Here is a 24,884-nt window from a genome sequence, read left to right as displayed (position 1 = left end):
ATTCACCAAGCAGGACCCGACAAGAGTAAGGCCCACTACAAAAAAAATCTTTGAAAAACATACTTCTTAGGTTTTGTCACATCACACAGCACATGATTGACAGAAAATATCCAGATTATTTGGAATCTATTCTATCCCGTTACTCAAGCTCTAACTTCCAAAGGAAAGCAAACAAGAGCTTGACCCAATTAGCTGGAGCATTGACTCAAAAGTTAAATTTTTCAAAAAGACTAAAGCATCAGGGCATAAAAAAAAAAGAATTCCATCTTGAACTAATGGCAACTTGAATTAAAATTTCAAAATATATCATTTCCAACTATATTTAATCAATTTTCTCTACATTCCCTAGAAGAGCCCCAGGCATAAGGCCATACTTGGTGTTAGCGCTAATTATTACACCATAGGAAGTTCTCTGTCAAAGGTGGGGATAAATTCAATATGAGTGAAATAAGTGCTGAAGAAACATGAAAAGAAAGGACCAATTGATGGTGGGAAGGAGTTGAGGGTCAGAAAAGCATCTCATTCACTCATTCATTCATTCATTCATTGGTGCTTCGCAGTAATGACTGAGATGAAATCTGAGTGTTAGAGGTTAAGAGCCAGAACTTGATCTCCTGTGTTTTTTCTGAGCCCTGTTACTTACTACCCGTGTGATCTTGAACAAGTTACCTAAAATCTCTGCTCCTCTGCTTTTTTCATCCAGAAAATGAGAATGAAAACCATACTGCCTCTATTGTTATGAGCATTAAATGAGTAATGTTAAGTGTTCAATTTAAAAAAATCCTGACAACCTAGTGGGATAGGGGTCAGAACCAGATTTAAATTGACTTAAATCATGAAGAAATGTGCATTTTTCTTGCCCGTTTGAATTTGTAGACTCACTACACATCTATTGAGCCCCTATTCTGGGCCAGGCATTGAACTAGACCTTCAGAGACGATCTGTGAGGAGTGTGAAGTGGCATGGCCATCCACAGGAAAGAGTCTTACTCCTGGGTGGATAAATTAAGCAAATTTGTCCTTGTCTTACTTCAAATTCCCAAGAGAGTCTGACTATTCTACCTCATCTTTTTGAATCAAGCCACAGGTTATAGGTTATAGGTTGTTGACTAGCCAGTGGATTGGCTGCCCTTGAGTCAGGTGCTCATCACTATTCCAATCAGCTGAGGCCAGGAAGTGAGATAGGGGCTCATGGTACAAAGCGTGGCCACGGCCCCTCCAGCAGAAGCTAGTTTCCTTTAGAAGGAGAATTTGGTGGAGCAGAAATTACAACATTAGTATAGCAGGGAAAAGTTTTCCAGCAAATGGAACAGTATGTGCAAAGTCAGACCAATGTGGAAAAGAATGGGATACTTGGGGAAATCACAGGGGTGGAGAATGGAGACATTGGATCGTGCCTGGAGATAAAGCTGGGAAGAGAGGCTGGGCAGAGGCCGGCTGGGGTGGGCTTTGTCTTCTTGCTCTGGAAGCCTGGACAGTCTTTCCTTGCAGAGTGGGAGTGACGGTGGCAGGAGTCATTATCCAAGAAATGCTCACTGTGGGGCTTGCTCTGGGTCAGGGATGTACTGGGCACTACATTGGGAGTCCCTGGTCACTGCTGTCAGAGGTCACCCCTAGCTGCCCCAAAAAAGATATTTTGAAGGTAATCCTTCATTCTCTGGAAACTACTGTATATCAGAAAAGAAAATCCGTACCAGGCCTAAGATTGTTATCCTTAGGCCTGTTTGCAAGGTTGGCCCATTGTTGGCATCTGGGAGCTTGGATTTCTGCAGGGTTCTCACCATTCCCTAAATAGGAGTGGCTCAAAGTGCCTAAACTCTTTGTGCAAACAATGTAGTTTATGGTGAACACCTGCTTTCCTTCTGGAAGTCTGGAATTTTGTTGTTGTTAGGCAGAGGATGACGACATGACCAGCTCCCAATAAAAACCCTGGGTGCTGAGTCTCTAATGAGCTTTTCTGCTATACTACATTTCACATGGGTTATCCCAATTCATTGCTAGAGCAATTAAACGTTTCCTTTGTGACTGCACTGGGAGGACTCTGGGAAGCACGTGCCTAGTTTCCTTTAGACTTTGCCCCACGTACCTTTTCCCTTTGCTGGTTTTGCTTCATAGCCTTTTGCTGTAATAAATCATAGCCGTATGACTAAAAAAAAAAAAAAAAAGAAAAGAAAAGAAAATCTGCCTTGAGTGTGGAAATGGGAACATTAACATGAATTCAAAAGTTCTGAGAGGTACTGGTCCTTACGATGCCAAGCACTCCCCCAGCAGAGTGACCAGGATGACACTAGCTCAGGAAGATTGTGCAGATAGGGGACCCCCAAATCTTTCTTCCCTTCCATGAATCAGCCACATTACAAGGTCTTATCTGCTAGTGACACTTGGGACCCCTGAACTTGGACTTCTATTTTAAACTAGCCTTGCTTGACCTCTTCCCAAGTATCAGTCATGTAAATGTGTCTCCCCACCACCACCACCCATCAGTCAAAAACATGGGCACCAAATTATATTACCAGTTCATCTTGCTAAAATCATAATTTTTAAAAAATTAGAGCTGAATATAATTTTACTTTCCAAAGGAAATAACTGAGGTGTTGACTTTAGTTCTAGATATTACTTGGACTTTAGAGCCTGACCTGGGTTCATACCCCAGTTCCACGATTTACTAATTTCAATCTTAGGCAAATTATTTAATCTCTTACAGTCTTCATTTCCTCATCTGTATGGTGGGGCTAATAAAACCCACCTTTAGGGTTTTGATAGGATTAAATGACATACTGTAAAATAACCAAAAAGGTGGTCAATATATATAATTATGATGATGATTTATCACTAATAATAATAATTGCTAAATGTCATGTTTATTGCAAATCTACCTATTTCACAGCATAGTTGTGAAGATCAAATTAAAGAATGAATGTTGAAGTGCTTTGAAATGTGCTATACAAACTATAGGAACCATGATGTCAGATATGGGAGACTGTTACAGCCGAGGCTGCAAAGTGGCAGGTAGGCAGAGCCAAAGTGAGGAAAAAACTGGAGTCAAGACCTTAAAATAGTGAAATCATCCTTTAATTTACTTCTGAATTATTTTTAAAAAACAGTAAAATTATTTTATTAGTGTTTTGTGCTATTTCCAAAATCAATTGTGGTTTATTTCATTTAACAGTAACCACTAATTTTCTCCATATCAGGCACATATTTTTCATCAATTTACAGATTATCTTGTCTATTTTCAAATAGGCTTTCACATCCACAAATGTTAGTTAAATATTTGTAAAACTAAGAAAGTATGAATATTCCTCACAAACGGCAAATAGGTTTTTATTCACATCCCTGCTACAATTGATTAATATTTGTTGTTTAGCACATTGTATTGAAGTTTGTGACATATCTGGGCTTAGCAGAAACCGTGCAGCAATTGATTCGTTATGTCTGTCATGGGCATGGAATGAGGTGATAACACGTGTCCATACCTAGATAACTGACAGATGGATGCTGCTCTGGATTGAATGCCCCTGCTAAGCTCATTGAAACTTAATCCCCACTGTAACAATGTTAAGAGGGTAGGAAGTCCTATTACGGTAATTGAAAGGTGGGGCCTTTAAGAAGTGATCAGATTGTGAGGACCATGCCCTATTCAATGGATTAAACCATCAATGGTTTAATGGTGGTCCTGGTATAGTTATGATGGCTTTATGAGGAGAGGGAAAGAGAAGTTTAACCCTTTCCGTTGCTCAGTGATTTTTCGCAATGTAATGAATGCCCTGCACTGCTGTAAAGCCACCACCAACACGGCCCTCACCAGATGCATTCCCTGGACTTCAGACTTCCCACCCTCTAAAACTGTAAGAAATAAATTTTATGCCTTTATAAATTACACAGTTTCAGGTATTGTGTTATGAGCAACAGAAACGAACTAACAGAGATGCTCTTGGTGAAAATAATTCTGAATTAAATTCATTCTCATGCCTACATGACCCAGAATGGTATATTTACTGGGAGAAAAACACTAATTTGAGAATTGTGACAGACTATATTTTCCAAAGATGTCTACAATAGCTCCCATCTCACATAATCTTTTGCAATGAGTTCTTGCCACTTCCCCAAGAAGAGATAGAGTGTAGTCTTCCTCCTCTTGAATCTGGGCTGGCGGGGGTGAGTTGATGGTAACCAACTGGATATGGCGGAAGTGATGCTGCATGACTTCCAAAGCTAGGTGGGAAAGAAAAAGACAGATTCTACTTGGCGTTCTTGGTACACCTGATGTTAAGAAGCTCTCTTGGAAGCCAGCACCGGGTTGTTAGAAACCCACACTACATGGAGAGGTCATCTGCTGGCGTGAGAGTTAACAGTCCCAGCTGAATCCAGACTTTGAGTCATACCAGACATATGAGTGAAGGGGCCTCCAGATGATTCCAGCCCCAGTCATCCGGGCCATTCCTAGCTGATCCAATCTTCCCATGTAAGGGGCCAACATTGTGGAGGAGAGACAAGTCATCTGCACTGTGCCCTTTCTTATTTCCTGCCCCACAGAAGCTGTGACCTAACATAATCCTGCAAAAGCTTAACACCACTAGATTTGGGGGTGCTTTGTTATGCAAGGGTATTTCAAAAAGTTTATGGAAAGATTCATATTATCTTTTAATTCTATTTTTCCACAAAGTTTTTGAAGTACCCTCGTATAGCAATGGTTAACCGGAAAAAAATCCCAAACCCCCAGGGGTGGGTGGAGGTGGTAGGTCTGCTCTCTCCATCACAATTGTGTAATTCTGCACAGGCCATATAAACTCTCAAAATTTCCATTTCTGTATCTGGGATAATAATAGCCCTCCTATCATATAAAGATGAAGTCAGAAGGCAATGGAGACAGAGCCTTTCCAAAACAACACTGTCATGAAAAGCAAACATTGCTACTCTTAACTGGCCTTCCTGTCAACTGGACAGCTGCACTCAGTGAAAACAGTTATTAGCCCACACCCACGAATCCAGTCTAATGGGTCTAGGGGAAGCGTTCATATTTGGTGAAAACCAAACCAAAGCTCTCAAAAGTTCCTATAGGACAATCAGACAGACATGAGATAGTTCCCTGCCGACAATGATCTCACTTCTTTTGTATAATGACACACCAACTTATGGGAGTGCCTCTTGTTCTGATAAAGGAACCAAGAAGAGCCTCTCAGCCTTCCAGAAGTGTATGCTGTGTGCCCTGACAGTGTGAGGCCCAGGGCCTGGGTACCCGCCTTAACCCATCATGGGTTCCCTTCCAGAAATCTGCTCAGAGGGGAGTTCAGGGCTTAGGCCTGGCTTTGTTGATTGTATTCCTTGAAGAAAAATAACCCCTTTCTGAATTCAGAACTCTTCCCCAGCTACACCCCCAATTAATTTTTGTAACAATGGAAGATAAAATACTTTTAAACATTTAAACTAAAAGTTGAATTCAAAGTAATAATTATATATATCTCCCATCTGGTGCCAGTACCCGCTCCCTGACCCTCTCCCCTGGATGCTTTTTCACTTTCCACTTCTGAACCTTTACGAAAGAGTTCCTGGTTAGCAGGTTACTAATTGTGAAAATTGGTCAAGTCACTTGTTATCTGTCAAATTAAGATAATCCTACATAATATGTCAGGGAGGTCACAGCATAATGAAACACTCTGCCATGCGGCTAGTAGGTTTCATTCATCAATTCCAAAAACATATAAAGAGGTTTTTGCTATGTGCCAGCCATGGGGCTAGATCCTGGGTAAACACTAGTGAAGACAGTCCCTGCCCTCTTGGAGTTCCCAGGGCCGTAGGAGAAAGGGAAAATAAACAGGTTATTGTATTAGTCTGTTTCTGTTGCTTATAACAAAATACCTGAAACTGGGTGATTTATAAAGAAAATGACATTTATTGCTTATAGTTTCTGAGGCTGGGAAGTCCAAGGTCCATGTGGTGGTACATTGCAAGATGGTGGAAGCAGAGAGAGCAGAGAAAGAAAGGCAGACTCTCCTCTCTCTTCTTTTAAAGCCCTCAGAACCACGCCTCTGACCACCATTTTTAATCCATTCACTACTGCACGGTCCTACAATCCAATCACCTCTTCAAGGCTCCACCTTTCAATTACCAGAATAGGATTTCCCACCCTCTTAACAGTCACAGTGGGGGCCAAGTTTCTAATACATAAAACTTGGGGGACACAATTCAAGCTTCAGGGAGTCTTGGGGGACATAATTCAATCCACTACAGTTATTAACATCGAGTGTGGTGAGTGCCATGAAGGGGGACACAGGGTGCTATAGGAACTCTAGAAAAAGCTCCCAAACCAGACATCGTTGGCTCAGGAAAAGCTTCTGGGAGGAAACGATGTTTGAGACCTGAGGAACAAGTAGGAGTTGGGGTACAGGGGGCAGAGAGGAAAGGTGATTCAGGCAGAGAAGAGCAGGTAAGGAGGCCTGGAGGAAAGAGAGCATGGTATTTCCAGGGAACTTCAGGTGGTTCCGTGTGGTGGAAGCATGGAATGTCAGGCAATAATCAGAGAGGAGATGGTTTGTAAGTGACACACAGGTCATGTGGGCCTTTGTTACATAAAGGCCTTTGGACTTCAGTGTTTGGAACAGCACTTAGCTGATGTGGAGAATGAACCAGAGGGGACAAGAGTAAACGCCAGAAGACCACGAGGCAGCCCTGCCAAAACCCAGGAGAGGTGCCGTGACGCCTGCAATGTGGACTGTGGGCAACCCCCTCTGCTGTGTTTAGACCGCAGACACACAAGGGTGTGTCTCTTACACGTGCTAATATGTTTCCTGGAGGATTCTTATATGGCAAGGCCAGCTTCTGTCTAATGAGTTAACAGCAAATGCAGAAAAAAGCATGAATAAAGTTTGGGGCACAGGAGGCAGAGTGATTCAGTCCCCAAAGCCTGGCCTTGAAGGGCCAAGAAATGACTTGCCCCAGCACTGTGCTGAGCTTGGCTAATTTTCTCTATGAGGCAGGGCCCAGCCCCTGCAGGCCTGGCCATCTTCTGGGCCTGAGGAACCTCCCTAACAGCAAACTGCTTTTCCAAGCTGAGAGCTGAATTTCAAAAGAGAGAGGAAAATTAGCTTTCAGAGTTGAGCCCCAAACAGTTCCAATCCAATTTTCTCACTGTAATCCCACCACGCCCCAAAGAAATCAAGCCTGACTCACAGACCACATCAGTCCTGGTTGGCTAGGAAGCTTGGCCACCTCTCCAGGTTCTGCCTCCCGGCATCCTCAGGGCACATGTGTTGGGGTATCTCTCTGGAAGGCACAGAGGGAGGAAGAGGCCCTTACCCACCCCCACCCCCACCGCTCCCTGTCTCCAGCCACCTCCCTCTTCCTCTCCTGAGCTTTTTGCTCCTAAGCTGTAGCCAAGTGGGGTCAGGGAAAGCAGCTGAATTATGTTCAGCGACAAGGAGGACATTTTTGAAGCCATTCCAGGGGCCATAGAACTGGGATTGTCTGCAACTGATTCAACAGATGGGGAGGCAGAAAAGGTCATGGGAAGTGAACGAGAGTCAGGGTCACAATTCCAAGTCCACCACGCGGTAGCTGGAACCTGGGGCGAATTACTCAAGCTTCTGTAGAGCAACAGTTGCTTTGGTTCTAAAATAAGAATAATAATGTCTTGCTTGGAGGGTTACTGGAAAGCATCTAGTCCAACACCTGAAACAGAATGGGTGCTTGGAAAGTATGGATTCTAGCAGGAGGCTTTTCCTGCACAATTCATAACAATACAGCTTCTATTTGTGCTAGACTTGATTCCCCAGCTAGTTTTACTGGCAGCTTAAGGTCAGTGACTGTGTGTTATACAGTTGTCCCTCGGTATCTACGGAGGATTGGTTCCAGGACCCCTGAGGATATCAAAATCCATGGATGCTCAATACCCTGATGCAATGGTGTAATACAGTTGGCCCTCCGTGTCCACGGGTTCAATTGAAACTCACGGATATAGAGGGCTGACTGTATATCCTTTCTTTCCCAAGCATCTCACACTTAATGTGGGCCAATACATATTTCTTGACTAATATACCTAGATACCAAGATCCCCAGGGGGAACACATAGTGACAAACTAACAGAGTCTCTGGCACCCAAGGTACACAGTATCTTCCTTTAATAAGTAAAATACAGGGGCATCTGCACACCTTTCTTGCACCTCATAGAGGCAGTTTAGAAGTAGCCAGTCAGTAGAAGAGACAACACAAAGTAGTGGTGAACTGTGCAGGGCTAGAGCTGCACTTGTCTGGGGGCATCTAGTGCTTGCCAGTGGTGAGTAACTGGACCTCATCTGTAAAATATGAATATTCAGAGTACCTACCTCATAGAGCTGAGGGAGCATTTAAAGAGCATATGGAAATTACTTAGGATAGTGCCTGGCCTGGGGTTAACGTTCTATCAGTACTCCATCATCATCATCATCATCATCATCATCTCCACCATCATCACCATCATCAAAGCACAGTTCTGTTTCCTGGGCTGGATTCCCTTGTTAAATGGAACATTGTTAAATGGCAACATTGGAAATCTCACTTTAGATAAAGATCCCACCACCTGTAATGGTGAGTCTGCACTGGATGGGGGAAGGGTGCAGAGCTGGGTTGACTTTCTGGAATTGCTTACATGGCAAGGTGACTTTGTGGAAATGCCTTGAGAACCATAAAATGTATTACAAATATTAGTATTATAGTTTTTGTTTTTCTTATACTTTAAAATCTAGAAACAATAATGTAAATATAATGCTAGTTCCCACTTATTGGATGACCTACCATGACCTAGATACTGTGCCCACTACTTTTCACAGGTCTACACCCCATAAACTGAGAACTATTTCATCCTCATTTTAAGGATGAGGGAAATGATATTCAAAGGTCACTCAAGATCTCAAGAGTGGGGTTCAAACTTGGGTTTGTTGGCTCCCAGATCTATGATTTTAACTACTATGTTATACTTGGGGGTTGAATATAAATATTCTAAGATGAATAAGATGCCAGAGAGTTCAAGATTTCCAATCAAATGCCAGCAATCCTGCTTTCGGTTCTGAGAGTTTTGCCTCCGTCCCTTCGATAGGCATATCATGGCATCTCGCATCACAAGAGACCTGGCAATGCTCTGCTATTTAAGATTTCCTGATAATCATCTTCCTTTCCCTTGTTCCAAGTTAACCACATCAAGCTTAATTTGTCTACCTTGGAAGGATCCAGAGCAGTTGACCCTACTAAGATTTAAAATTACAATTCTTGAGACCATTTGGTTTCCTGGCTAGGACATCAAAACAAAATATAATACCCTCCACCCCCTCCTCCTCAAAAAAAAATCTGTTTTCTTTCTGAAATCAAAAAAGCACTCTATAGATAAGAAAAAAAGACAACAAGAAATAGTAGCTTCTTTTCCTTTAATATCCCAAAATATCTGTGTGAATGGGACTATGTTGCAAAACAAGGCAGAAATCTGTAGACAAGTACGTCTCACTCTGGGGAAGGAACTCATTGGAGAGAAGGCACCAGAAATTGCATCTTGTTGGATTACATGTAAACAGTAAATGTGGGGAAAGAGTCACTAAGGAGAAAGGAACTCACATTGTCACTTCATTGGCACATCCTAAGGATGAACAATGACCTCTCTCGCTGACACTCCACCTCTGCCTTACATCATAGTGTAAACAGTACCAGATGCTAAGGACACAAACACCCGCACAGCGGCAGTGCAGAAGGGCACAAGAGGGAACTGACATAAGCAGAAGCCCCCGGGTCCTCTTTCCGTCTTTCCCACACGCTCCCAAGAGCATCTCAATTGGCAGTGCCTCAGCAAATGCACCTGTCATCAACAACTGGTTAGTGGGAAAATCAAATCCTAAAAAGCCTGGTTGAATACATGTTGTTTCCATCTACGCTCTTCAATCAGATGACTTGGACGGGTTCTGGGTGGAGGGACGTACCGCATCTCTGGCCCGTCTTCTTAGGTGATAACCGTGGGTGCAGTGCGTCCTGTCCTTTCCTGGAGTTGGGACACCTTCAGAGCGATGGAAATAAGGGGGGCCAACATGACCTGAGGGAGACACAAAGAGAAGAACCTTCTCCATCACTTTCTTTAAGCACAGATCCCTAGCTCCAGCGCTAACTTTACCTCTGAGCTCCAGAACCATTTGTCTGATTGCCTACTCCCAGGTTTCCAAGGCCTCTTAGACTCTACAGGTCTAAAAACAAATACATGTTCTTTCCCCCAACACCTAGTCCCAGCATTCCCTATTTGCGTGAATCAACACCACAGTATATCATGTAAAGTGAACACCTAACAGTCATTCTTGACACCCTCCTCTCCACCAGCCTCATGCCCAGTCTATCAGCAGGACTAAGACTTTTCACTTCTGAATATCTCTCAACAGCACCCATTTCTCTCCATCCCATTGCCATAACTCTCACCAAGCCAAGGTTCTTTCTCTTAACTAAGTGCTGGTGCCTCCACATCTACTTTTGCATCCTCCAATTTGTTTCTTTTGCTGTACCCAAAGAAATCGTTCAAAATGCAACCCTCCCTTCCCACACCTCTCTTAAAGGGGTAAAAAAAAAAAGAAATGAATTCTGCTGCTTAAATAAATATTTTTTAATATTAAAAATAAATAAATAAAACTACTGATCTGGTCAAACTGCCCATTTTACAGATGAGAAAACTGATACCCAAACAGGTGAAGTGCTTTGACCAAATGACTCAATGGCAGAGCCAGGAGTACATTTTCTCCTGCTAACTGTTGCTTTCTCTCATCTAAATCTCCACTAACTCATTACATGTGGGTGAGAGGGAGAACTAACTCCACCTGCTGAGATCACCTTGCCGTTCCCTCTTGGGGTTTGGACAGTCCCAACAAAGTGCTAAGGCTGTGGCTCAGCAGCCTCAGAGTAGAGGAAGGCTCCTCCCCTGCTGGATAGTGGTACACCTGGGCATTGTGGGAACCCCAACACCCTTCAGTGCCATCCCACTTCCTGAGGACCATGACTCAGAAGAAATGTATCTTTCATTCATTCTATGTATCTACCATGTGCCAGCATTCATCTTGAGGATAAAAAGACAATTAAACACCATTTCCTTCCTCCTTTCCTCTGGCTCTATTTTCCTAAGGGTCTATGATGCGCACCCCATTGCCTTTGATCTAAGTTTCAGGGATGCCAACAATACAACAGGGATCTGGCAATGATTGAAGTTGAAGCCTGGCCACTGGAAAAAATGTAAAGGTGAAGCATTCTTTCACCTCCCCTTTTTGTAGTAAAAGCATCTCTACCATTCATGAAGTATCTGGTCAAATTCATAGACACAGAAAGTAGAATGGTGGTTAGCAGGGACTGAGGAGAGGAGGAGATGGGGAATTGTTGTTCAAAGGGTCTAGAGTTTCAGTTTTGCAAAATGCATAAGTTCTGAGATCTGCTGGATGACGATTGTGCATATACATAACACTACTAGACTGTACACCTACAAATGGCTATGATGGTACAGTTTATGTTATGCATTTTTTTTTACAATTTAAAAAAAAATTTAGACTTTTAGAAAAAGAACAAACTATAAGAGCTGCTCTTTCTCAAAAGTTAATCCTATGTGGCAACAACAGTGTTTAAGCATTTTGCATTCATTTATCTCCTTAAATCCTTATAACAACTCTATGAAGTAGATATTATTCTGCCATTTGGCAGACAAAGACTTGGAAAACTGAAGCAACTTACCCAGGGACACACAGATTTTAAGTGGCAAAAACAGAATTTAAAACAAGCTCTCTCTAACTCTGAAAGCTGTGCTCAAAACTGCTATGCCAGGAGTTTCCAATGAGTTTCAAAGGAATTTAATTAGGAGTTAGAAGAAAAAAAGTCTTTATGCAAAAATAAGCACAGAAAATGCTATTTATTTTATTTTACTTGTATATTAATTTTTAATAAAAATCGTGTATATGTAAGGTGTACAACATGATGTTTTGATACATATATAATACATATTGAACTGATTACTACAGTCAAGCTAATTAACATCAATCTCTTTACTCAGTTACCTTTGTTGTAGTGGTGGTAGTGAGAACACTTAAAATCTACTCTCAGTAAATTTTAAGTATACAATATGGTATTACTAATTACAGTCACCTTGTACATTAGCTCTCTAGAACTTTATCCTATGTAACTAAAACTTTGTACACTTTGACCAATATCTCCCCATTTTCCCTGCCCCTCTGCAGTCCCTGTTAACCACCCTTCTATTCTCTGTTTCTGTAAGTTTGACTTTTTTTAGATTTCACATCTAAGTGAGATCAGGCAATATTATCTTTCTAGGTCTGGCTTATTTCATTTAGCATAATTTCATCCATATTGTTGCAAATGGCAGGACTTCCTTTTTTTAAAAAGAGGGATGGGATAATATTCCATTGTATAGACCACATTTTCTTTATCCATTCATTTGCTGATGAACACTTAGGTTGGTTCCGTATCTTAGCTATTGTGAATAGTGCTACAATAAACATGGGACTGCAGATATCTCTTCAAGGTACTAATTTCAGTTCCTTTGGATATATATCCAGAAGTGGGACTGCAGGATCATATAGTGGTTCTATTTTTAATTTTTTGAGAAACCTCATACTGTTTTCCAAATGGCTATACCAATTTACATTCCCACCAACATGGAACAATGGACAGCCTTTTCTCACCAACACTTATCTTCCATCTTTTTGATAACTGCCATCCTAACAGATGTGAGTTGATATCTCAATGTGGTTTTGATTTGCATTTCCCTGATGCTTAACAATGTAAAGCACCTTTTCATACATACACACCTGTTGGCCATTTGTATGTCTTCTGTGGGAAAATGTCTACTCAGGTCCTTAGGCAAATGCTGTTCAAATGGATGTCTTAGGGGCTGGCCCGTGGCTTACTTGGGAGAGTGTGGTGCTGATAACACCAAGGCAACGGGTTCGGATCCCTACATAGGGATGGCTGGTTAGCTCACTTGGAGAGTGGTGCTGACAACACCAAGTCAAGGGTTAAGATCCCCTTACTTACCAGTCATCTTTTAAAAAAAAAAACAAAAACAGGAGTCTTTACTACAAGTCTTCTTGGAGACTTTCAGGTGCAGTGTGTGTTGTGAACTGCCAGGAAGGGGCGAATGCACAACACTTCCTAAGTTGTTTTGGGCTGTGGGTCTCTGGTTGGGGAGCATCTGTCAGGACGAGTATTGTGAGGAACACACTTGGGGAAACTTCTCTGTGCATCACTGCTTCCCCTTGGTTCCTCCATTTTGGTGGCTGTCCTCCAAAGTTCTCTGTCCCACCCCTGGCTCCCAGGGTCCTCTTCACTCTGAGATTCTTCTGGAGAATCTCTGGGGGTTGCTGGGGAACCCAACCTCCCAGGCTACAAATCTGCAGACCTTTCCATGTAGACACATGAAACTGCACCCCCTCAGCCCCACCAAATCTAGAACCAGTTTGTGTTCAGCCAGAGCTGGGGATCAGACCAAGAAAAGTGAGAAACAATCAGTGGCAGACAAGACACTAGATGAGGGGTCAACTTAAAGATAAGTTATCCTGAATCTGCCACTTACCAGGAGTGCAAACCTATTAACTGTGCCTAGGATTCCTTATCTGTAGTAGGGAGAAAAATAGAGTCTACCTCATCTGAGCATTAAATGAGTACCTCCATGTAATGGGCTTAGAATAGAGCACAGCAAATGGCACATGTTCAGATAATCATTCATTATTATTATTATGATTATGACTGTTGTTGTCTATTATTGTTGTCATGACATACTGAAAGAGACACGGAGGAGAGTGAGCATAGCTGGTGCTCTGTCAGATCATTCGAGAAACAGGTGTTACTAACACAAGCTCAGTGGAACCACTATCATTCTCTCCAACAAAACAAACTAATCAGGGCACAGGGCTCGAGCATTACCTGGGGGTCCTGGTTGATCTTGGCGGTGTCCTTCTCATAGCTATCGATGTACAGCCGAATTGTGGCCCCTGCACTCCCGGTGCCGCTCAGTCGGAAGATGATGCGAGAACCATCTGCAAAAATGAGCCGCAAGCCCTGGAAAAGATAAACAGAGATTTTTTCCTCCACATGCTGGAAGGGAGATTGAAGGCTGGCAAATAACGAGGGGTCCATTTGGAGGCCTAATTCCACCCATACTTGATCAGTCGAAGGATTAGGTCCTTGATAAATGGCAGCAGTTGAGTCTCTTGAGTCTGCCTTCTGTCAGCCTCTCTCCACATCCAGACAATGGGGGCTTAGCTAATGCGGGAGAAGCATTTCACAGGGTCAGGTGGGAGACCTGGTCTGTGATTCTGGGTAACAGGAGGGCTTCCCTCCCCTCCCCACTTCTGTGTGATTTATGACTAACCATTCCAGTTTGAAACTGAATAAGTATAGCTGCAAGATGCTGAATTCAACCCCCAAATCAGGAGGGAAACAGGGACAGAATGGGCTGAAACCAGAGCAGAAGATGTTTTAGGCAGACAAGGGGAAGAACTCTTTCCAAAACACTGGTAGAGAGCCTCAGAGAGAGAACAGGAGGCCACGTGTCCCAAATGGCACAGACCAATTATTCCTGACCCATCGAGCAGGATCCAGTGGTCAGTTTCCTGCTGATGCCTGATGATTCAAAGTGGGGTCCATGTGAGTGCAGTGCCAAGCCCACCCTTCTCTCTGCTGCCCTCTCCTTTCCCTCCCTGGGAGTAGCTCTGGTAATCAATGACCTTCTCACTTTCAGAGGAAAAAGTTGGGGGCTCTCAGGTATAGATTCCCTGGCCTGAGGGAAGAAGTCTGGGCCAGGCGGTTGCCTGAGGACCCTCAGTCTTTAAGAGCTCATCAGTCTAGCAGAACTTTGCACAATGCTGAAGACTGACTAGAAGGAAAGACACTACTTGTCCCGTGCTGTTTGCCTCCAATCCTGTGCCATTCGTTACCATTTGTTAGTGAAGACAGCAGATGAGACACACGGAGTACATGCCCCAGTTAATCACCACAGAGAGGATACAGTTCATTTCCTCTGACCAATTCTTGCTTTCTGGAAACATACAAGGGTTGATTTCCTTGCCCTACAGCTTTGACTTGAAGCTTCTAAATTCTTTTCACTTGATTGCAGATTCTATATCTACTGGAGAACATTTTCTCTCCTACCTGGTCTTCCATCTAAACGCTCAGGTTTTCTGATTCTAGAAAGTGGAGCTACTGCTTTCTTCCTTACAGAGCGCAGTGAGCAGCCCTGTACTCATGCCAACACCCCCAGCACCCGTACCTCTGCTCCCCTCCCCACCCCACCCCCCGCCCCCTAGCAGATGTCACATGCAGTACAGAGTGGGGGGTTACTTTTCCTGAACTTCTGTACTCTCTCTGAAAGCTTTCCTACGAGAGCTTCTGATCGGCTCTGCCATCCCCTAGGCCCCACTTTCTCTTTTTCTACACCCCTCTCCCTCTCAATACCAGGTCTCTCTTGTTCTAACTATCTCAAACATAATTGACAATCATCGTACTGGACCCCAAGTTCTCACAGATGGTGAAAAGGCACAAGGATGATAAGCCACTTGTGATAAAATTTGGAGGAAGGCAGACTCCAGAGAGAGGCTTTAAATAATTCCCACAGCCCATCGCCTCCAAACCCTGTCAGATACCTTGAGAAGGACCAGGCCAAAAATATGGGTCTATCAGGAAAAAGCAAACTGAAAAGGTGTGACAGAATCTTTGCCTCTTTTTTATCTGTTTCTAAATTACCAGAGGAGTCCATTCTGTGATCACAACAATGGGCAACAGAGCCAGAGGCGGGAGGAACTTAGGCCCTGAGTGTTTGTGAGAAGCCGGGAGAAGGCCTGAAGCATCCCCGGGTGCCCAGCACACAATGAGGGAAACCCTAACAATTCTGTCTGCATCTAGAGACAGTCCAGGTTCTCAACTATGGTGTCTCGCTACGCACCGCCACTGTCAGGTGGGCTGGGATAATAACAGTAATGTTTCTAAGTCTTACCTATTTTTAGGGGATGCCTTACCTATTTTTCTCTTCTTTTTTAAAAATTAGAACATATGAAAGAAACGTGTGTGATAATAACACTCTCACACTGTCATTCTGCTGTAATCACTTGGGAGAAAAGAGGGGAGTCGATATCTAAGGCCCCAGTTCACCACTGCGTTTAGATTCCAGGCTCCTTCCCACACATACACTTAATACACGGTTTGCATATAATTCCAGAGGGTGCAGAAATCCTTCTGAGTCTACGCTAAGAAGCTCAGAAGGAAGGCATGGGGGATTGCACGGAACCAGGGCAAAAACCATTCTCCCTATAAGTGCATGTGAGAGTCACATGTGACTCGGCAGAAAACCAGTTGAGAACAGCTACCTTAGAAAAACAGAGCACAAAAGGAAAATGACAAGGGAGCCTTTTTCTTTTTTTCCTTGAGACTTCAGAGATAAGGCTCTGAGGACTCTCTCCCACATACACATAAATCTATTCCTACCTGATTTCTTGAAATGCTTCCGTCCACCGGATCACTGTATTCAAAGTTATCAGCTTTCTCTACGGTGTAAACTTTGTCATTCACAGTGAACTGTTTCCCCACAAAGGAGCGATCAAGCATCAGGGCCTCCAAGTCCTTCATCATTTTGTTGGCACCCTCAGCTTCCACCTCCTCATAATCGTACCTGGAAGAAGTCACGAAGTTGAGCTCAAGGGCTAACTTCAGATCATTCCAAGGTATGACAATCAGCACTTTTGTCCCTCAGTTGTTTGGCCCTCCCACCAAACTATCTAACTTCAGAACAAGCTGGCAAAAAAAATATGGGCTTGTCAGTCAGTGGCGATGGAACAGGCCAGGGATAAAAGAAAGGGTTTGGAGGATTTCAGGGAAGGGTTACAGCCTCTGAGTAAGCAGAAAACACCCATGCTGGCATTTCTACAGATTAAGATGCTTCAAACGCTGTGGAGAGATACCATCTCACATTTAGTCACCACATCCTGAGGAGGCAGAATTAAAAGCAATGTTATCTCTACAGAACTCTACATCAACAAGCACATGACTCAGGCACTGCTCTTCCAAACTCCTTGAGCTTTTTTAGGTGACTGCTGGGACTGCTCCCAGTCTGGGAACTGCCTGAGGTTGCTGACATTTTGGCTAAGGAGAATTCTAGTCTCCACAGGAGCTTCCTAAAGCAAGGCCCAGTGTTCACTGACCACATGAAGGAGCCCAACACTAACTCTTAACATCTGAAATGCCTCCTTCCTTTCAGTGGGAGTGGATTCTGGTCCAGAGGAATTTGGACTCTTACAGGTGGCCTTTCTTGACCCAGTGGCACACACCTCTTGAGTGAGTTATTTTTTAGAGGCTCCAGACAGCAGAGTATATATTTACTTGCAATAGTGAAACAAATATGATATGTGCAAGAGGACACCTCTGAGACATCAGAAATACTGGGAATTCAGGCCAACCTATTCTGGCTCTAGGATTCTATGAATTAAGGACAAAACAGTCCCCTTAATCTTGGAAGTCAGCTCTCTCCCCCAGTTAAAATGACAAACAGCAAGAAATTACAACCAGGTGTTTGTGCTTTACCTCTGTGACCTTTGGGTGTTTGAGGGAAATGTTTTATATATCCTAGGCACAGAGGGGTGTCATGGAAAGAATCTGGGTGGTGAAATCAGACAGAACAAGCTATGAATCCAGCCTCCATCAGTTATTAATCGTGTGACTATATAGGCCAGTTGACACATCTCTCCGAATCTCAGCTGCCTCATTAATAACGTGAGACAATACACATAAAAGTGCTTAGCACTTTTGTTTAATAAATGGAGCTATCATGGAATCATAACTAATCAAAAATGCAGGTTATAAGGGTTTGATTTGTAATACTTGGTTAGCAGTTTCATTAGATAACTAATAAAATTACATTAAAAAGTTTTTATATGGAGACTTTTAACTAATTCGAGTGACCCTTTCTCTGAACAATCCCTCCTAACCTTATTTCACTTTGGCTACTGTTTATTTCGTAACTCATTTATTTATCTACTCAAAACATATGTACGCAGTGTCTACTATGAGTTAGGTGTTTGGGGATAGCATGGAGCACATGGTATTTTTCTTACAGATAAATTTATCTAATATCCTTTTTTATGGAAAAAAATTTCCATAATTTTGGTGCCCCAGAGTTTACAAAATACTTTCAGACTCTTATTTCACTTAATCCTTTCAAAACCTGGCCTGTTATTCCCACTTCTGCAGATGAGAAACCTGAGTACAGAGAAAGGTTAAATGACTTCCCAATTAGTAAGGGGCAGAAATAAAATTCTAACTATTCTTCTGAATCCAAATCCAGTGTTGTTATCATATCCACCTAATGCATACATTTAAAAATGCTTAAAAAGCATTTATTCTTTTGATTATATTAGCTAAATTTTCTAAGCCTCATTCTTTATGGCTGACATAAAAATTGACTTCACCTTGATCCTGGGCCAAATTATTTTTAAAATCCCCAATTGGGCTGGCTGGTTAGCTCAGCTGGTTAGAGCACAGCCTTATAACACCAAGATCACAGGTTCAGATCCCCTTACTGGCCAGCTGCCAAAAAAAAAAAAAAAAAAAAAAGCATTGGTAGAGGCTGGATAAACTAGGGTTTTATTATCACTTAAGACAGCAAAGATTTTGTATGCACGAGAATTCTCTCTGCCCACTTCCCCGCCTTACCTTGTATCCCAGGCAGGCTGGGGCTTACCTGGTAAAGAAATTCCGGCCATACTTTTGCCAGTGATCTTTGAGAATGTCCTCCACACTATGCTTGCGGGTGGCTAGGATGGAGAGCCAGGCAAGGACAGCCCACAGTCCATCTTTCTCACGGATGTGGTCAGAACCTGGTGGGGTAAACACGATGCAGTGAAAATGGGATTTCTCTAAATCACTTGGGGATAAACTCAACAGTAAGCATGCAGAACCAACTAAAAAAGTCTTAACACTTTACTGAGGACTTGAGTACATGGACGGAGTCACATATTGAGTAAAACAACACAATACTGAAAAGAAATTGATGTTTCCCGAAGTAATTTAGAAATTTAAGGCAAAAGCCAATAAAAATGTCAGTGGAATAATCTGGTGAAACTTGATATATCAATTATAAAGTATTATTATGAGAGGAGAAAATAAAATAAAAAATAAACAAACAGCAGAAGACCATGACCGTTATACATGATTTTCGATAATTAAAATAGTCCAGTAGCAATAATGGAACAAAAGAGAGGGCCTAGAAAGAGACTCAAGCTCATATGAGGCTCGAGTATATGATAAAGGTGTCACTTTGAAGCTGTGGAAAAAGAGTGGAATAATTTTTAAATGGTGTTTGGATAACTAGATAAATGGTTTAAAAAAATTTAGTTCTTTCCCCTACAAAACACCATGACAAGAAGAATTCCTGATGGATTAAAAATTTTAATGTAAAAATTGAAAACCTTTATGTACTAGAATACCATCAGAATAGTACAAATACTATTTTTAAATCTTAGGGGTGATGAATACATGTAAATTCGGTATGCAAAAAGGAGAAAAGTTGATGTATTTGTCTACTTAAAATGAGCATTTCTATACAATAAAACTGTTATTAGTAACTTTAAAAGGCCATTGACAAATTTTAAAAAATAGACATATTTACAATTGTAAGATAATGTTTAATACAGTCAATATAAGAAAAATTCTTATGTATTAATGAGAAAAAAAGCAAAACCTCAATAGAAAAATAGGTCAAGGATATAAATAAGCAATTCACCAAAAAATAAATACAGGTAATGAATTAACATAATGAAAAGCTGGCATTATATTTATGAAGAGAAATTAAATTTAAACCATAATGAGAAACTGCTACTTTCTTGACAAATGGCCACAGATTTAAAAATGAAAACACCCAGTATCAGGGAGGTATAAGGAAAATGGGATTCGAACATGATGCTGGTGGGAGTGGACAGACATTGGTGTAATCCTCCTGGAAAGCAATTTGGCAAAATATATGAAAGCCTTTAAGATGGACCTACTCATAGATCCAGCACTTCCAATTCTAGAACATCTTTCTTTAACCAATAAGAATTGGTTGAATAAACTATGACACATCTGTCTTCCAGCAAAGGTCCTTGCTAAACCAATAAGAATTGGTTGAATAAACTATGACACATCTGTCTTCCAGCGAAGGTCCTTGCTAAAATCTTTACCAATATTAAGAAACTGGCTCTTCTGGATGTTTACATGCATGAAGACCCTTTTTCAAGAGCCTAATGTTGAGCAATGGAGCAGAACTTTCATTTTTGGACTTTAAACTCCTATTCTGGGAAAAAAAAAAAAAAATAAGCACACTACTTTGAGCTCTATTTTCTGATTTCTGAATAGGTCTCCATAATCGTGCTCTGCGTATTGTCATATTTTGAATTCTTGATGTGCCCGTCTGTCCTCCTTGACTTCCCAGTGGGTCTTATTCTTTTTGGAACTGTCAGAGTATCTAGCACAATGCTGGCTATGTAGCAGGCATGTGGTAAGTTTGTTTTCTTCCCCTCTTCATCCTTTTAGACCCAGCTCAAGTGTCCTCACATCTTTGAGATTCTCCCAGCTTCTCTAAGTAATTATGAGCTTCTTTCTTTTTCTTTTCCTGTAGCGACCTGCACAAAACATCTCGGTGGCACCAACCTCAAGCCTCAGTCATCTGTTTATGAGCCTTTCCCCCTATTAGCCATGCACTTCTTGGAGGCATCTGTTATTTAACTTTGTAACTAAGTCTGGTGACCAGTATAACACATGCAATATGGTAGATAATTCAGGCACTCCTTCCCAATTAGTTAATACGTCAATTAATTAATTTACTCCAACATTTTCTTTCTTTTTAGTTCATAAAAAACAAAAGATTTTTTCTTTTAAAAGGTTTCTCTTCAGTGAGATACCACTTTAATCTTACTCTTTTATTTTATTTATTGAATCAAAATAGATTACACATATTTTGGGGGTTCAACATTGAGATATGTTGATCAAATCAATATTACTAGCATATATATTGTTACAAATCGTAATTATTCTTTATGCCCCTTGTCCAATCTATCCCCATCCCCCTCTACCTCCCCCCTCCCCAGTCTAATTACCCAGATTTCTTCTCTCTTTCTGAAAGAATAATGGCTACTCTGTTGATTTGTTGCCTAGATGATCTGTCCAATGCTGAGAGGTGTGATCAGGCCCCCCAATATTATCACAGAGCAGATGCTTCTTCTGTCACTCTGAAATGATCTTTGTGGAGAGAGGCATCCTCTTCTTTTCTTTATCTCTGCTGGCGACTCTTCTTGTGTCAATGCACTCCAGTGGTTGGCGGACCATCTGCATGGTGGTTGTGGCATCTAGCCGCTTTCGCAGTAGCCATGGTTATTGTGGTGGCTGTGGTGGGCTGCCCACATGGAAGTGATGTTTTTGGCATGCTCCTTGGCGCTGGTGGTGTGCCTGGTTGTGGGGTGTGTCTGGCACTCCATGCCTTGGGTCCCTGGGTGGGCCACAAGGCGCTGGCGCAGTGTGCCTGGTTGTGGGAGGAGGGGTCCAGTCCCTTTGTCCATGCCTCAGGTCCCTGGGCAGGCCCCGAGGCACTGGCATGGTGTGCCTGAGATACCACTTTTAGAAGTAACAGTCCTCAAAACCTGGATGCTGGCAAAACTAGATATTAGGCAATATTATGTAATTTTATCATCTATAGACTTTTATTTGCCTTTACTGCTATTTTAAGAAAAAAAAGCTAGCTCTTCGCTCCTCACGACTTCTACAAATGATAGGTTTTGGCAACAGTTCATCCTAAGAAGCAAGATTCTGGCATCTTCCCCAATATACTGGGAATTCATGACAGCAGTATATAGCTTGGAATTATTTATTTGTGCTCCACTGTGGTTTTTTTCCTTCCTTTTTTAAAAAAAAAAGTTTTCTTTTTCATTTTTTTGGCTAGACTGAACGCATAGGAAGCAGTGTTCCTATGTGCTTTTCCTGCTGTAAATAAAAAACTTGTTTTTTTCTTTTATGTGGAAATGAAAATAAAATCTAAAACTCTTACCCAGCTCTGACTGAGTTACTTGAAGATAACTAAATCACACGTCTAACATAAACAAAACCCCTGCCTTGGGTAACATAAACTTTCTACTCCATTTGCATGATCTTCAGTCTCTTTGGATATTCTGATTAATCTCATTAATCATACTGGATGTATCAAAACTCCAGTTAATTCAATTAATACTCAGGAAGACTGGGTAAACTTCATTTCCTTCAGTGTTCTGATGAATAAGGACATGTCTCCAGTGGTGCATGTATGTGTGCCTAAAGCTGCTGTTTTTGCAGCTGCGGCTCAGTAGAAAGTGCCTTATACTTAAGAATCAGAAAAACTGAATTTGAGGCTCTGTTACTTATAAGTTGTTTAAATTTCGACCAGTCACTGAACTGTTCTGAGTCTCAGTTTCTTCGATTGCAAAATGGGGATAATGCTTACCTCTCGTACAATTGTGAGAAATTACTGTGATAAAGCAACTGGAAATATTTTATAAACCAAGGTAACAAATCATTACAAATAAAGGGAAAAAGAAAACATTAGTGTAAATTAATATGTTGCCCACTGATCTTTTCAAGCTTTCAAAACTAATGTTCCTTTACCCTACATATTAGGGAAGAAAATGTTAGAATATAATCCAATATGCTCTTTCCCGTGGGCAGTGGGAATACAGTATTCTTTCCTCCTTCTTTATTTTCCCATAATAAACATGAATTACTTGTTATATTTTAATTTTAAAAAATTAAATAAAAAAAATAAAAAGAAAGTAATAAAAAAAGGAAAGAATCAAAACGCAAACAAACAAACATACAGTAAAAGAAGCCAAGCTCACCTAACAGTGAGAAGGGAAGACACCGTCCGCAGGGACTGCTAGTCCTGGCAGACACACAGGTGGTGGTGACTTTGCACTGGCTCCCTTCATACTTGCTCCAGCTCAGGGACTAACTGAGCACATGGGAATTCTGCTCTTTCAGCATCTTCACACACCTGTCACCTTACTTCAGCCTAATCAGCACCTTGTGAACTGGGCTCAGTCAGGGCATACTCTGGGTCTCAGCCAAGAAAAATGTCAACCCTTTCTGGGGAAGCCGGGAGCGAATGGTTTAGAGATTAGGTTACGTTCACCAGCATGGGCATCTCAGGAACTGCCCCAGCTTCTGCCTCTCCCGGGAGACAGGGCAGCTGAAAAAGAGCTACACAGAGTTCTCTGAAAGTGCCAGTGCTGGTCTTTTTCTCTCTCTCTTTATCTATCTATTTCTCTCTCTCCTCTGACCCCCTGAACATGCTGTTCTCTCTGCCTGGAAACTGCCACCCCACAGACACATTTTAACCTGGCTAACAGCTCCTGCAATCACTTTGAATGACTTCACCCTCATGCAGGATGCATGCCTTGCCCTCCTCTGTGCTCTCTCATTCCCTGTGAGCATACCCCACCCTAGGCTATGAGTTGTAGCCTCAGCTGGTGCCTGGCCTACAGGCAGTTCTCAATAAGGCTTTGCCCAAAGAATGGCCAGACCCCAGCAGACCAGCTGGGAGGCTCGGCAGATCTGCTCCATCCACAGTCCTGTCCTCTTTGCTTTCCACTGCACAAATGACTTCACTTGGAAAGGAAGGAGAGCTCTTCAGGAAGCCTTTTCCAGACCACCCCAGCCCCCATGGGGCTGTCCCCAAGAACTCCCAGACTTTCCACTTAGCAATTACTCCTGCACTGCCTCCTGATTGCCCTGTAACTTTGTTTCCTTTCTGTAAGGCACCTTTGGAAGAAGCTAACAAATGCCCGATGGGCAGAAATTGTGTCTTAACACAAACATTCATTTTACACTCAACAAATATCAGTACCAGCATGCTCCAATTACACAAGAAAATACCAAGATGAATAAGACATGGTCCCCTGCCCTCAAAGATGAGTACAGACATACAGGTGAGGGAGACAGACATGCAGATCGCAGTTTAACTGAGTTAGTTATAATTGGGGGATAAGCCTAGTTCTATTGGGGTATTCTGTCTGGGATATCCCCAGACGTGAAATGCTGCAACCTTCCCCTGGGGGCTTTACCTACAGGGAAATGTACTCAAGAGCTATGCAAGTCAGAATGGGCAGAAAACCAGGTAGAAAATCTGATCCTCTACACGACAGAACCAGGTTAGGCACCCTGGGTATCAAGCTCCCAGAGCACCCTGTACTTCACCTTCTGTCACTCTGCACACTTGTAAAACTACCTGTCCAGTGTCTGACTTTCTTCCCCAGACGTGAACTTAGAAGCCCTCCACAAGGAGGTCTTGCTCACCGCTGTGTCCCCAGAGCCTAACCCAATACCTGGGATATGGTCAAAGTTTACTAAACATTTGAGGAATGAATTTGTGCAAAAAAATACAAACATAAAGGACTTTTCATAAGAAATTAAATTTAGAAGAAAGTTATAAAGCATTAATGCTGTATTTCTTCAAGTTATCACTCCTGTATGATGCATCATCACTAGAACCTTTTAAGGATGGCAGAGGGAAAAAAATATTGCTAACCTCTAGACCTGAACAGATCATAATTTTCTGGCATAACTCCAAGTGATGCCAAGTTCATTTTTAACCTAGTTTCCTATCCCTCTTTCCCAAGCCCCCATCTTCCTGAGGAAGGGTTTCTTTCAAAAGCAGTGGACATGCTATAGTAGTCAATGACTTCACTTTCAATTTCCAACAAATCCAAGATGGGACAGAACTGACACTTTGCCCTCTGCCACTGTGTATTAGCATGTACATCATTATCCACTGTCAGGAGTAGAAAACAGCTTTGCTCCATGAGATCAACCAAGAACAATGGCTCATCTTGTCTAGTTCTGGTCCCC

General features: G+C 42.1%; 1 protein-coding gene across 2 annotated transcripts in view; it reads right to left on the bottom strand.

The window, feature by feature from the left end:
• Positions 1-3,122: 3,122 nt before the first annotated feature.
• PGM1 (phosphoglucomutase 1) overlaps positions 3,123-24,884 on the bottom strand; it is a 67,971-nt gene continuing 46,209 nt past the window's right edge. Inside the window, exons 8-12 of one of the 2 annotated variants that reach the window (XM_063106919.1) lie at positions 18,721-18,856; positions 16,473-16,656; positions 13,917-14,051; positions 9,938-10,047; positions 3,123-4,214 (exon numbers count right to left, since the gene is read on the bottom strand). In XM_063106919.1, coding sequence (XP_062962989.1) covers positions 9,958-10,047; positions 13,917-14,051; positions 16,473-16,656; positions 18,721-18,856 — 545 coding nt within the window. In that variant the 3' untranslated portion in view covers positions 3,123-4,214; positions 9,938-9,957. Of the gene's footprint in view, positions 4,215-9,377; positions 10,048-13,916; positions 14,052-16,472; positions 16,657-18,720; positions 18,857-24,884 lie in introns of those variants that run through there. The other variant, XM_063106918.1, reaches the window with a different exon arrangement.

This window comes from Cynocephalus volans, chromosome 8 (genome assembly GCF_027409185.1).
Source record: "Cynocephalus volans isolate mCynVol1 chromosome 8, mCynVol1.pri, whole genome shotgun sequence".
Taxonomy (NCBI): Eukaryota; Metazoa; Chordata; class Mammalia; order Dermoptera; family Cynocephalidae; genus Cynocephalus; species Cynocephalus volans.
This window is presented reverse-complemented; position numbering and strand designations above follow the sequence as displayed.